Source organism: Lynx rufus, unplaced genomic scaffold, assembly GCF_022079265.1.
Source record: "Lynx rufus isolate CCGP_SWC_20201006 ecotype Redwood Valley unplaced genomic scaffold, mLynRuf1.p SCAF_8, whole genome shotgun sequence".
Classification (NCBI taxonomy): Eukaryota; Metazoa; Chordata; class Mammalia; order Carnivora; family Felidae; genus Lynx; species Lynx rufus.
Genome location: NW_025814896.1, coordinates 82,524,099 through 82,539,756, shown reverse-complemented (window position 1 = coordinate 82,539,756; position 15,658 = coordinate 82,524,099). Strand labels below are relative to the sequence as shown.

At 36.9% G+C, this 15,658-nt stretch overlaps 1 protein-coding gene across 4 annotated transcripts in view; it reads right to left on the bottom strand.

The window, feature by feature from the left end:
- AFTPH (aftiphilin) overlaps positions 1-15,658 on the bottom strand; it is a 67,612-nt gene that overhangs the window by 30,410 nt on the left and 21,544 nt on the right. For all 4 annotated transcript variants that reach the window (XM_047069289.1, XM_047069286.1, XM_047069288.1 and 1 more), the window contains exon 2: positions 8,217-10,174. In XM_047069289.1, the coding sequence (XP_046925245.1) occupies positions 8,217-10,142 (1,926 nt within the window). In that variant the 5' untranslated portion in view covers positions 10,143-10,174. The remainder of the gene's footprint in view (positions 1-8,216; positions 10,175-15,658) is intronic.

Below are 15,658 nucleotides of genomic sequence, written 5' to 3'. Positions count from 1 at the left end.
CAGACTGGCTACGCTCTAGTTTCCCTCAGCAGATAAGGCAGCATATGGAAAACAAACAATATCAGTACAGCCTAGTTCAAGAAAGTGAAAGATCAAAAGATGCCCTCTGAAACCGTCACAAACAGCAAAAGCTTGATACAGTGTGTTATGTTTTTCATTTAATGCTTATGCAGTGCTTATCACATGCCAGGCGTTATTCTAAATGCTTTATGAATATTAGCTCACAGAAGAACACAGATGAACCATCAGAGGGAAGTAACAGTAATCTTATCCCCATTGTCTAGATGAGAAAAACGGAGCACTAAGAGGTTAATTTGCCCACAGTCAGATGAATATTACATGCTGAATCCTAATCTAGGAGGTACAGTTTCAGAGTCTGTGCTCTTAAACACTAGATTATGTTGCCATCAAAGCAGTTCGAAGTTCAATTTCTAAAAATTATAGGAGCATTGAGGGTGGGGACTATGTCTCATTTCGAATCTCCGGTACTTAGGTTCGTGCATATAGTGGATATAAAAATGTTAGCTAAGTTAATGTTAAGTCAGTGTGCACTTAAAAAAAAAAAAAAAAAAAGGCACTTCACCCTTATTTAAGACTGCAGGGGGCATGTTTGTTCTACTTATGAAAGTAGATCTTATTATAAGCCATCTAAATCATTTTTGTACATAGATTGGATATATTTATATAATTGTAACAAGTATAAATAACCAAATGCCTTTATGTTCTAGGTACTATGTTTGATACTTACATATGTTACTTTACTAATCTTTAAAAACAAAACAAAAACAAATCCTGAAAGGTAAGTATTACTGTTTCATTATAGATGAAACTAAAGCTCATGGAGATTAATTAACCACAGTCTCATGTTGGTATGGTACACAGCAAGGATTTGATCCCAAGTCTGACTCCAAAGTCTCTTTTCACCAAATCATGCTTTTACCCACTTTTTGTGGTCTTTCAAACATTTGTAGCCATTAGGTAAGAGATTCAACTGTTAACTGCTGAGGTGATGACCACACTTAAAGCAATTATTTCATCTATATAATTCATAGTTTTTAACAAAGCAAACTACAAATTTTTACTAAAGAGTGATGCACTGTAAATTAATGAGAAGGTAACAAGTACCCACACATTTAGCATACTAGTTAGCTGAGGTTACAATAGTAACTGCATAGCAAACTAAATAAAATAACATTCACATCAATTACCTGACTTTTATCTTTTTAAGAAGTTGGGATTAAAAAAAATGTTCATTGGGGCACCTGGGTGGCTCAATTAAGCGTCCAACTTTGGCTTAAGTCACGATCTCCTGGTTCATGAGTTTGAGCCCCATGTTGGGCTCTGTGCTGACAGCTCAGAGCCTGGAGCCTGCTTCAGATTCTGTGTCTCCCTTTCTCCCCCTCTCCCGCTCATGCTATGTCTCTCTTAAAAATAAACACCTTTTTTTTTCAATTTTTGAGTGATTGAGCGAGTGGGGGAGGAGCCGACAGAAAAAGGGAGAGAGAATCCCAAGCAAGCTCCACACTTAAGTTCAAGCCCCACGTCAGGCTCCACATTACGACTGTGAGATCATGACCTGAGCCGAAATCAAGAGATGGACACTTAACAGACTGAGCCACACAAGCGACCCTCAATTATTGCCTTTTAAATGCTTTTAACTTCAAAGCCAAAGAGGTAAAACAGTCATCAGTTCTCTCTTGAATGTGGAATTAGAAAACTGGTGGTTGGTTAGCTGAATACGCATGCCTTTCAATTCACACATGTAGCAAATTCTCAGCCTGGTGAACAGCCTCACGTCTGGCCATTACACGTTTTAAGAACTGGGGGCTCTGATCAATGTACGGTTGAAAGTCAAATGCTATTCAAGGCAGGTGCCAGAGTCCATTTTATTTTCTCTATTCATGTCCAGCGCTAAGACAAAGGAGAAGAGCATGGTGCTCAGAAGAGTTCCTAACCTGTCAAAACTATTCTGAGAACAGAAACTAGCCCCAAGCAGTAGCCAGAACTCGAGATGCTCTCACACAAATTCTCATTTGCCTCCAATACTTTCTGCCATTCACCAAAAAATGCAGTTGGCATCACTATCTCTTGCACCTTTACAGACCATTTTCCAAGAAGTTCATTTCTGAGATTTTTCAGTAGCAACTTTTATTGAACACTTATGTGCAAGAGAACGTGGTAAACACACTGACACGTACAATTTTATTTTACTTTCAGAGTAAGGCATTTTAAATAAGTACTATTATTATTCTCTAAATCTAAGGTTCAAGAAAGTGACTAATACAAATTAGTGTTGAAACCTAGATCTGAATCTGGCAGTATAACACCAGAGCATCGCTTTCAAGCACTCACTGTATGTACCCAGGGCCAAGGCCTAAGGCCCACAATAACTTTAGGGATTCATGAAAATGTTTTAATAGCTAATATTAATATATTCATCTTTACACCAAGTTATAAAATAGAATTTTAAATATCTTTTATGGGTAAGTCATATAAAAGTCATATGTGGCCCTGGCTATATTGCTCTCAAAAGGTACACTGGCTTTTACCTTTCCCAATTTTCTCCTTTTCATATATTTGTTTTCCTATCAGGGTCCTTTATTACCTTCAATGTCTCTATAATAACAATTATTACTTTTTCAAACCAGGTATGATTTCTGGGAAAGCACAAATGCTCAGCTATCCAATGGTTTAATTCATCAATGGGGGCAAAGCATTATGTATGAATTCACTTATACTCATTCTCAAGTCTGTCATATCTCCATGTTTAGGGTAAAGGTATATAAGCAGCCGTTTCATTTTATTCACTGATGCAAACAAGTCATATTAAATGCAGAGTTTACCAACTGGTAGGTCCCAGTCACAAACACGTTATAAATCTCCCCTAAATCCTGAATGCTACACAGGGAAAAATGGCACTCCCTCTTATTAAATTAATGTTATGTGTCAACTTGACTGGGCCATGTGCCCAGACAACTGGTCAAACACTGTTCTGGGTATGTGTGTGCAGGTGTTTCTGGATGAGATTAACATCTGAATTGGTAACCTGGGTAAGGCAGATTGTCTTCTCTAATATGAATGGGCCTCATGCAATCAATTGAAGACAGCTTGAGGACTGTAGTTGGTACTTCTCTGCCTCCATAAACACAAGAGCCAATCCCTTATTAGTCTCTTTGTCTCTCCCTCCCCCAAGTCCATCCATCTATCCATCCTGGTTCTGTTTTTCTGGAGAACCCCAAATACACCCCTATTTTGTAAACGACTCTACTGGAGTATAAGAAGTATATTGAAAATATTCAGTTTTCCAAAGGGTAAGACCAGCACCTAGGATCCTAGACTCTGGGTCTTATGCCATTCACATGCAGACCTTCTTAAAAGCATCTTGTATTTAAGGTTAATTCCTAAAGTTCCTTCAACATATTTCTAGTTAGTTTTCTTCCTTAGGAACAAAAGTTGATTAATATTAACAGTTTTAACGTTGATAAGCATTAGATCTTGCTCTGAGGTTGAAGTTTAATTTTTTTTTTTTTTTTTTACATGTTTGTTTTTGAGAGAGACAGAGATAGAATGCGAGTGGGTTGGGGCAGACAGAGAGGGAGGCACAGAATCTGAAGCAGGCTTCAGGCTCCGAGCTGTCTGCGGACAGCCTGACGCGAGGCTCGAACTCACGAGCTGTGAGATCATGACCTGAGCCGAAGTTGGACGCTCAACCGACTGAGCCACCCAGGCACCTAAAGTGGAAGTTTGGAAGAAACATAAAATCCACTGGGTAATTTAATCTTCCATTTAAGAGGTCACCTTATGCCTTGCCATTATTAAATATTAAGTAAGATATCAAGTACAATCGACACTTGTACACTTTATCAATTCCCAATTTCAAGCTATATAAGAAGAGTGAACAACTGTAATATTCACCATGCTCTAAAAAGATGGTTTGGCCTTTCTGCACAATTTGTGCATAAATCTAACCAAGTATTTCCACCTATTTTGGAATTAAACACCAGAATGTCAATTTTTCTGAGGGAAAAATAACACAAGAAATATTAGTTTCAGGTGTATGACATAATGATACGAAATGTATATATTGCAAAATGATCACCACAGTAAGTCTAGTTAATAGCCATCCCATACAGTTACAAATTTTTCTTTTCTTGTGAGAACTGTTACAATCCATTTTCTTAGAGATTTTCAAATATACAATACAGTATTAACTATAGTCACCCTGCTGTACATTACATCCACAGGACTTATTTTGTAACTGGAAGTTTATACCTTTTGACCACTTAATTTATTTGGTTGCTTACTTCTGTTTTCAGTAATAAGTTCAGGTGTTCATCTACAGAAAGGAAAACCTGCACAAATCTTAGGCAGATGATTAAATAAACAAAGGTGAAAATGTAGAATTAGAGTCAGTTTGAGAATGCTGACTTCCCAGCAAACAAACGATTTATTTATTATTTAGCAGGTTTTTTTCTTTTTTCTTTTTTTTTTAATTTTTATTTTTTTAAATTTTTTTTTTCAACGTTTTTTTATTTATTTTGGGACAGAGAGAGACAGAGCATGAACGGGGGAGGGGCAGAGAGAGAGGGAGACACAGAATCGGAAACAGGCTCCAGGCTCCGAGCCATCAGCCCAGAGCCCGACGCGGGGCTCGAACTCACGGACCGCGAGATCGTGACCGCGAGTCGGACGCTTAACCGACTGCGCCACCCAGGCGCCCCTTTTTTTAATTTTTAAAGAGCAAGCGAGTAAGCAGGGGACAGGGACAGGGACAGAGAGAGAAGGAGAGAATCCCAAGCAGGCTCCACACTCAGCATGGAACCTGACGTGGAGCTCAATCCCACGACCCTACTAGGATCATTACCTGAGCCAAAATCAAGAGTCGGGTGCTCAACCAACTGTGCCACCCAGGCACCCCACCAACAATTTGGCTTATTTTACTTTAAAAGTATTCATAATTCTCTTCCTTCTTCTTTTTGTGACACTTAATTTTTAAGCCTCTCAGAAGAAATCATCTAGTAACATTTTCCCAGTAGCATAATCAAGTAGATGGCTAATAAGAAACAATTACTCATAATTTCCTTTTCTATAGCTACTTAATATAGAAATTATCAATTACCTAAATTCTCAAATAACATCCACAGCAATATTTTAAAAATTTTACCAAAACCTCAGAGTTAAATGTTGTACTTATAATATTACCCGCCTTTACCATACATCTAAGATAAAGTAATCTTGGCTATTTCAATCAACTTTCCTTTCTGGAACATTAACAGGTTAAAAAAAAAAGAAAGAAAACTGTTAAAACAATATATGAAATGGTCTTTTGGAAAAAAGGACTGCTTTGAAAGTAAGGAGGACTTTTTTTTTTTTTTTTAAATCATCATTTTGTTTTGTTTTGAATTTTAGCCCAGAAAGCAAATAATAGTTTGGACCTCTTTCCAATTTGTACAACAGAGATACCACTACTTGTTTTCCTCTACGATGTATAAGAATGTTAACAAGAAAATGAAATATACTGAGCTCTGGGTTCTCAGAAAAAAATAGTCACTGAAAGGGAAGAATAATTCTCAATAAATAGTCAAGCATGACTTTACATCAAGGCTTCAATCCTCTGAGGCGACCAGATCCACATTTGAGAATTAGTTTGACTAAGAACATTTTATAAGTTTGAAAGATTTCTTCTTGGTTGACTTTTCCCTAAGTAGCAAATTATTACAATAAAGCTGTAACAACTGATGGTCTCTTGACTCAAGGAAGATATATTTTATCAGAACATGAAGATATCCTTTTGGTAGCCCCCCAAAAAAGGAAAGTATTAAAAAATAGAGACCCAGACAATGTCACAGTGAAAAGAAGAAATCTGAAATGACAACTACACCATTCGTCTCATTTCTCAAAACCAAGAATTGTTCCCCATGTTTCTTTAATTGAATTAACCAAGCTATGAATCTTAAAAGACTCACAACATTCTGTCAAAGCAGAATTTGGACAAAACCACTCGAAGGCACTCTGTTTAAGGCAGAATTGTTGCATCCATGTTAAGACTGAACAGGAATAAATCATTTTAAGTTTTACCACTAAAACCCTAATGTTCACTGTCATTAATATGTGAAGATTTCTGTGCTGTCCCCAACACTTAACAAGTAGGAGAAACATTTTAAGAAAAATATCAGTAAATCGAATCCTCTCCTAGGGGGCTTAATGTACTTTTCCAGCAGATTCTGCAACTGCGGGCCACAAGCCTGGATCACAACAGCAGGATAAGAATAAAAATCATTTCCAACTCAGTCACTTACTCAGCATGCCTTAACCATTTCCTTACCTCAACTTCCTTCTAAAACTTATCTTTTAGCCCCTTTCAACAATTTCTTCTTTCCAAAATCCATCTCCAAGTTCTGCTCATTTTCCAAACCCATTCAGCAAAAATAAAAGTCTGAGGACCAAGCCAAACAAATCTCAGGAAGTCTTAATGTATCTTGCCACATCCACATGGTTTTTGCTCTATTTTCACAAAATAGAATCATACTATAAAATTCTTATTTTTCAGTGGACTTTTGCACTCACTTTAAAATTTACTGTCATTTTATCTTCACAAAAGTCCAATGAAGTAGAGGTATGATCTTTTTATAAACAACTGAACTCAGAAGAAACTTGTCCAAAATCATAAAGCTTGTAAGAGGCCGAGTCAAGATTCAAACTCAGATTTGTAAGATTATATAAAGCTCATATACTTTACTACCTCTTCTGTCCAGTTGTCAAATTACAAATAACGTCAATCAACTTGTGTAACAAAAAGGTCCTTTTTGAACTGGTCATACTTTAAAATTCATTATCTGATGATGCTAAAAGTTCTAAGGCTATAAATTAAAGATCATTCAATACCAGTGTCACCTTACAGTAAGATGAAACTCAACAGGGAAAGGATTAGGTCAAAATCAACAGTCTTGCCTTTGCATTATATAATTAGTTCACTCCTTGCAAGCTTCTACTTCCATAATAAATTAATCAACAGGAAAAATATACATTAGCCAAACCATATAAAAACCGAATTAGCAAATTAAGCTATTCAGACACTCAAAGTCAAATGAAAAGTAATTAGCTATGCACACCGCCTGGTAATACGATAACAGTATTTTCACCTATCAAAGCAATGATGTATAACCATTTCAACTGACACTCAGACTTTGGAAATATTTCCAATTGAAAATGGTTTGCTTGGCAAAAGATAACTGGAAGAGTTTGGGGAATTTTATTCTCAGTATCTCTAAAAGAAGCTGGTAGGATAAGTGTTCCCTGAAACAGTTGTCAATATAAAGCAGTGATTTTCTGGGGAGTTTTCTTTCCGATACCTCCGGGATTGAGGAAAGGTTAGGTTTAGCACAGGGTACAACTCAGGACCGGGGAATAACCTGGATATTAAGCTGCGTCTCTAGGGGCTACTTTAGGTCAAGATAAATCTCAGTGAATCTTCTCTGAAAAAGTCTGGAACAGAAAAGGATAAAGTACAGGCCCTGGCAGGTAAAAATATTCTCCCTGACACACTTATTCCCCAATAAGTGTAAACATAAATGTACATTTGCAAGAAATTATAAGCAAATAAATACAGTTCTAGTCTTCTCGTACCCTCATCCCAGGTCTTTAGTGGCTGTCAAATTATGAAGTCCAAATCTGCTTTGCTCAAATTCTTTTTCTATCCTTCAATTCCCTATAGCCTTCAGCTCAGGTTGAGGTTTCAAATTCTGCTTGCTCTCTGCCACACTCAAAACTGTACTTCAATTTCCTAGGTCTTTGATGGACAAAATTAAGAGACATTATTTTCTGAAACTTAAAAAAACATCTACTAAATCTGAGTTTAATTTTCTTCTAAAATCACTGTAAAGGCAGAAACTGAAGGATTCACTGGACTAGTTAGCTAATTAATGAATTTTTACGTAAGCGATATTTATGTTAATCAAAAAATCAAGCTGCTGAGTTTCTGTAAATATTAAACTCATTGAAATAAAGAAAAACCTCACCAAACATTACTTATTGTAGGACTGTCCATTTAAAGTTTACCAAAGCGTTGTGAAAAATGTAATCCACAAATCAAGCAAGCATTATGTATCATAAGAGACTCCTTCAACAGGTACCCAATTTAAAAATACTTTCTGAAAAGCTGAATTGCCTCCACGGCAATTAGTATATTATACAAAATAAAGAAAACCAGTAAATACCTGAACTGAAGTGGCTGTTTCCTGTAAATGGCCACCAGCAACTGCTCCTTTGGAAGTTGCTAAAGGGACACTGTGCATTTTGGGGGTTCCTGGAGTATCAATCTTTTCATCTGTCCTATGTGACTGCCAGGCTTCCTTTCGATGGTGAGATTCAGCAGCCTGCTGGTCTCCAAAAGTAGCCCAAGAACAACTATCTTTCTGTCCATCCTCAAAGGCATTCCAATCTACAACTTGGCTAGGCCCAGCTGAACTGAAGTCCGCAAAATCATCAGAGTCTTGAAAAGCACTGCGGTCCTCTCGAATATTTGGCACAGAATCAAAATCTCCAAATTCACCTTCTTGCTCAATTTCCAGTTTTGAAACAGGATCAGTGCCTGTCCCAGAAGACTTTCCCACCAACTTACATTCCTCTGATAAACTATCAGAAGTCTGTTTTAGGTCGGACTCAGTAAATAGAATTTCATCCTGGCAAGAAACAGCATTTGTATCTCCAAATTCTCCAAAGTCATCACCTGGTTCACTAAAATGTGGAAAGTGCTCTGAGGACTCTTCGAAAGTGATATCGCTCATTGAATCTTGGGTACCAGTAACAAAAGGTGGAGTCGTGCCACTGGCTGTGCCGAAGTCACCAAAATCATCCTCGTTAGTATCATTGCAAGTCACAAAGTCATTACTACTGTCACCATTTTTTACACTTAAAGAATCATCCAGAACGTTTTCTTCTGTAGGATCAATGCTGGGGCTTTGGGAGTCAGTAAACTTTTTACTTTCTTCTTTGGAAGAACCAACTTCATCATCAGCATCAGAAGTTTTAATAGAATCCATGCATAGGTCAGCACACTTAGAAGTAAACAAATCAAGTTTTTCCTCAGTTTTACATTCTCTCATACTGGCATCTGAATTATCAGCTAAGTCTGCCAAACTCCAAGGCTTTGATTGAACTGATTTTAAAAATTCATCCTGTTGCAATGTTGGAAGGCCTTGTTTTTCAGTACTGAAACCTCTGGTACTCATTATGCTTATTTCTGAAACACAAACCTGATCCTCTCCATCAATGTCTCCTTTATCGTCAAAGCTTCTACCCAAAGACAGTGCTTTTACAGAACTCAGTTCACTGACCCTATTAATTTTATTATTTTCCTGAATGGTTAATGCTTCTCTATCATTTAAAACTGCACATCCTATATCTTCTAGTTGTATCCTTTCCTTTTTGGAAAATGTGGCAAAATCTGCAAATTCCTCAGCAGGACTAGGTGCACAGTCTAAGTTATAGTCAGTACTATGAGTGCTAAGAGGCTTTCGTCCTTTTGAATCGGCTTCGGTGTCCAGATCATCTGTTCCCTGAGGATTCACAGTTTCCAATACTGCAAACCCGTTTGTTAGAATCTCCAGACAAGGAGGCTTTTCACCATTGCAGCTCTCTAACTGCTTGTTTTGATGAACAACATTCGTATCAGTTCTAAAATCTCCTGGAGAGAAACTTTCAGGTGTTCCAACATTCTGTCTCTGCTTCACTATAGTATTTAAATCTCCTGGACTTTCTATGCCATCAATGGAAGTATCTAAAGTTTTAGATGAAATTATTTCTTTGCTGGTGGTAGAAAGTAAAACGTCAGACTGTCCTTTCACAGGAGAAGAAAGTTCAGCAGTGATGTCTTTATCATTACCATTCTTAATGGATTTAAAGCTAGTAAGGCTATCTACATTTTCTGAGAAATCATGAATTGGCATAAAATGGTTTGAAGGTACAAACTCTTCCTTGGGACGAGTATAATCTGGTGTATCAAAGTCAACAAATCCTACACCAGAAGGGCTAACTTCTGAAAACCCACCAAATTCCCCAAATTCATCATCATCATCATCCTCGGCTCCATTGTCTAGTGGTGGTGGGGATGAAGAGTACATTCGAATGATGTCTGGCTCCATTGTTCAACTGCTTTCAAATAATTAATTTACACCTGAAAAAACAAAACAACAGGTTTTGTTTTTTTTTCTTGGAGGGGACAGATTACGTATACAATGTCTTTCAAAACTCTCTCAAAGCTATTTCAAACCCGTGAAAATTTACAGTGCTTTGTTTTGGACCTTTTAAATTCTTTTTCTCTTAGGTAAGATGACTTTACACAGCTATAATGGCAAAAAAATTTTCTCTTTTCTAGTGTAGGTTTCTAAGAACATTGGTGTTACACTACTGAATTTGGGGATTCCAGGAAATTTTGAATAAACACAAAAGTAGATCTACAAAATTCTCTCTTGGAGCACTTGCTTATTCTCTTAAGCTTGCTTTCTAGTCCACTGGAGATTCAGGGCCTGCCTTATGGATTTGTGAGTTCTTTATAAATAAGACATGAAAATTTTCTTTAATAATTGCTATTCAACGTTTATTTCTGACCCAAGTTAAATTTTAACAGACTTTACTTTTAGAGCAATTTTAGGTTCATTGAGATGGTAAGTGAATTCCTAGATCTTCCCCACCCCCATTCATCCACAGCCTCATTTATTACAGACATCCTCCAGCAGAGTAGTATATCTGTTACAACTGATGAACCTACATTGACATACATCGTTATTACCCAAAGTCCATGATTTATATTAGGGTTTGCTCTGTGTTGTACATTCTATGTGTTAGGACAAATGCATTAATTACAGTATCACAGAGTAATTTCAATGCTCTAAAAACCCTCAGTTCCATTATACATCCCTCTCTCCCCTGTGCCTGGCAACCACTGATCTTTTTACTGTCTCCACAGTTTTGCCTTTTTTGGGATGTCATAGAGTTGGAATCATACAGTACGTAGACATACATATATCACACGATATGTAGCCTATACATACTGTATGATTAGCTTCTTTCATTTAATAACATGCATCTAAGCTTCCTCCAGGTCTTTTCATGGTTGATGGCTCATTTCTTTTCAGCACTGAATAATATTCCATTGTCTGGATGTACCGCATTTTAATTTAGTTTTGTAACTTTTCACTACTGAAGTCATTTAAGTTGCAAAAACAGTACAGAGCTCTCATGTATACTCCAACCAGTTTCCCACACTGATAATGCGGTAAATAACTCTAGTACCTGTTCAAACCAGAAAACTGACATCAGTACACCATTAACTCAGTTACACACTTTGTTTAGATTTGACCATTTTTCTGCGTGTGTGTAATTCTATGAAATTTTATCACATATGCAGATTAGATTCAAGTAACCAACACTACAACTAGGATAAGAACTGTTGCAAAAATAGTTCAGTAATATTCATCAATATAAAGAAACTCCCTTGAGGTGCCTGGGTAGCTCAGTCAGCTAACCATCTGACTCTTGATTTTAGCTCAGGTCCTGATCTCGAGGTTTGTGGGTTTAAGCCCCATATGGGGCTCAGAGCTGACAGTGCAGAGCCTGCTCGGGATTCCACCCCCCCTCCCCATCTCTCTGCCCCTCCTCCATGCTCTAATTCTCAGAATAAACTTAAAAAAAACCAAAAACCTCATTCGTGTTACCTCTCAATACACCCTCCCCTAAACCCTAACTCCTGTCAGCCACTGATCTGTTCCCCATAATTTTGCTACTTCATAAGTACTTATTATGTAAATGGAATTACACAATATGTAATTCTTTGGAGGTGTTTTCCCCCCCCCACTCAGCTTAATGCCCTTGAAATCCATCCATGTTGTTGCATGTCAAGAATTCATTCTTTTTTATTGCCAAGTTGTATTCCATTATATAGCTGCACCACAGATTGTTTGCCAGTTCATTCAATTTAGGACCTGTTGGCTGTTTCTTGTATTTTACAATTACAAATAAAGCTGCTATGAATATTTGTGTACAGATTGTTGTCTGACCACATGTTTTTATTTCTCTAATATGAATTCCCAGGAGTGCAAATGCTTGGTCACATTAAGTTTACTTTACAAGAAACTGTAAAACTGTTTTCCAAAGTTAATTTTTATGGGACCAAATCAATTCAACTGTTCACTAGTAATTTTCATTAATTTGCTTTCATATAAGCTTGAGATTTAATTTTTTTTTCTAATTTTACATGGTTTTCTTTCCGTTTTTAATACATCTAGAATTTTGGTATACGATCTAAAGCAAAGGTCTAATTTTTTTTTCCTAAATAGCCAAGCAATTATCCTAATCCCATTTATTGAATAATCTTTCTCATATCTATTAGTTTATGATATCTTCTTCACCTAACTTCTCTTTTAAATATTTATTTAATCTCTACACCCAACATGGGGCTCAAACTCATGGATTCGAGATCAAGAGTCACATGCTTTCTGGACTGAACCAGCCAGGTGCCCCTCTCTATATATTTAACTCTTAAATGGAATCTATGTCTGAGTTACCCTGTTCCTCTATACTAAATCGTCAAAAATGCCATAAGACAGATTTACATTAAAAGCAAAGGGAAAATTAACAAAAGTCCTAGAACAAAACCAGCCTATAAATTGATACTTCCAGTGAACTAAACTGAAGCCCAATGAATTGGTATTTTCTGCCACTCACGGTTGCCAAGTTAGATACGTGAATACTTTACCACAAAACTTCGTAAGCTCAAAAAACAAAACAACCACTTCCTTCTAATTCTCAGAATAAAGTTTCATAAAGTCTTCCAACTTTAGGGAGAAGGTACCATACAAACCACTTGATTTAATTAGATATGAGGAAAATGAGGCCTACTGATGAGCAAGTTTCTCAAAGGTCATACAGCTGGTTAGAGAATGGTTTCAGAATTTTGAAAATGATCTTTGAGGTCAATGGTCACTGAGAGTTATTTGAAAGAAATTGAGCAAATCATAAAAGTAAAAGACTCCATTGTAACAGATCTATTTTAAACTGTCTTCCTTACAAAATCAGCATCATAAAGAAGGGAATGATGGCTTTACTTCCTGAGATACCTTCTTTTTTGCTCTTTAAATGAGAAAAGAAAAAAAAACAGTAAAAGATACATATAAACCCTTAATTTTCTCCTTTGTCTAGAGTCCTGATAACCCATTTCAATGCTTAAGTATACAGGGTTATTTGACCTCTAACAGTTTCTCTGTGATTATGAAGTTCCTATTATTCAAAAATACTCTGTTAACGAGTGTGTGGAGAAAAGGACATTTGCACACACATACTGCAGGTGGGTGTGTAAATTGTTAGAAGGCTTATAGAAGGCAATATGGCTATAGCACACAAACTTTCTTTTCCTTAAAAATAAAACAAAATGCTCCAAAAGGGATTATTTAAGCAAATTATGCTTTGTCCTTCCAATAACATACTATGTAGCCATTCGTATCATGATTACTTTTTTTTTTTTTTTAATTTAAAAGCATTCACTTGGGGCGCCTGGGTGGCTCAGTCGGTTAAGCGGCCGACTTCGGCTCAGGTCATGATCTCGCGGTCCGTGAGTTCAAGCCCTGCGTCGGGCTCTGTGCTGACCGCTCAGAGCCTGGAGCCTGTTTCAGATTCTGTGTCTCCCTCTCTCTCTGACCCTTCCCTGTTCATGCTCTGTCTCTGTCTCAAAAATAAATAAATGTTAAAAAAAAAATTAAAAAATAAAAATAAAAGCATTCACAATGGTGGCAGCATGTCAAAAGGACACAAAAGGCAGCCTGAAGTGATTCTTACTGGTAAAATCAGTGATAAGCATCAAAATAAAGACAGTAATGGATTATAATCCACTGAATAACCAACTATCAGTCCTCAAATATAAACATGTTAAGATACTGCAGTTTCAAAATAGCTCCCCACAACATACTCAATTATAAAAGAAAGCAGTGTAACTTTACAGCGGTGAAAGCTGACACCTCATCAAATGATCAAAGTGAACATCATTAGCAACGGGAATATCAAAATCCCACACCACCTGACAAGACACATCAAGAACACAGGATTACTTCTGGAATATTCCTGCCCAGAATATACAACCTGAATCGATTCATGAGGTAACGTCAGACAAATTCAAACTGAGAGTCTGCAAAACAGCTGGTCTGTAATCTTCAAAAGTATCACTATCATGAAAATTAAGGAAAAACTTAAGAACTGTTCCAGATTGAAGACAACTAAAGAGACAAGTAAATTTAACACCTGATTTTTAACTAGCTTCCCTTTCTATACAGGTCATTATTGGGACCACTGTGAAACTTGAATAGTGTCCAAGGACTAGATAGCAGAAATGTATTGATGCTCATTTCTTGGTTTTGAGAGTGGTATTGTGCTTATGTAAGAGAATGTCCTTGGTTGTAGGAAATGCACGCTAAAATACTTGGGAGAGACGGTACATCAGGTTGGCAACAGTCCCAAATTATTCCAAAGACTTATTTGTACTGCACTTCCAACTTTTTATAGGATTGTGATCACCAATCACCTCAAGATGAAAATGAAAAAAGTTAAAAGAATTCAAGATCTATGTTTGCATTTAAATGTGTACACTGTATAATAAACGTGTTACTTACATAGCATTTAAGAAATTGTGACAATACATAAAATTTACTATTAAATTTTTTAAATGGACTATTTTAACAATTTTTAAGTGTAGATTTCAGTGACATTAAGTACATTCACATTGTTGTGCAACCATCACCACCACTCATCTTTACAACTGTATCTTCCAAAATATTAAAGTGTTTCCTGTACTCATTAAACAACAGCTCCCCATTCTCCCTCCTCCCAGCTCCTGCGACCACCATTCTATTTTGTCTCCACGAATTTGATCAGTCTAGGTATCTCATGTAAGTGAAATTGCACACTATTTGTCCTTTTGTGACTGGCTTATTGCACTTAGCATTAAGTCCTCAAGGTACCTGTTGTAGGGCCAGTGTCAGAAGTTCATCCTTTTAAAGGCTGAATATCATTCCACTGTATGCATCTACTATCATCTGTTGGTAGACACTTGGGTTGCTTCCACCTTCTGGCCACTGTGAATAATGCCGCTATGAACACAGCTGTACATCTTAATTTTTAATTTTGAAATAGACTAACAAAGTTGCAAACACAGTAGACACCTGCACACTCTTCACCTAGCCCCCCCAATGGTGAATCTTACATAGCTCCAGTAGAGGAGAAAACTGAAAACTGACCCTGTTGGTCCATTACTATTAATTAGACTACGGACGTTATTCAGTCTTGACCATTAAAAAAGAAACTAAAAACTTGCATCTACTTGTGTTCGTGTGTAATTCTGTTCAATTTTATCCCATGTATAGATCTGTGTAACTACCACAACTATCAAGATACAGTACTCCCTCTCCCCCCCACCCCCATCCCTGGCAACCACTGATCTGCTTTCTGTCTCCATGGTTTTGTCATTTCAAAAGTGTTACGTAAATGAAATTATACACTACATAACCTTTTGAAGTTGACTTTTTCCCTACTAAGTATAATGCCCTTAAGGTCTGTCCTGGTTACTGTGTGTATCAATAGGTCAATCAGTTTTTGCTAGGTAGTATTCTATGGT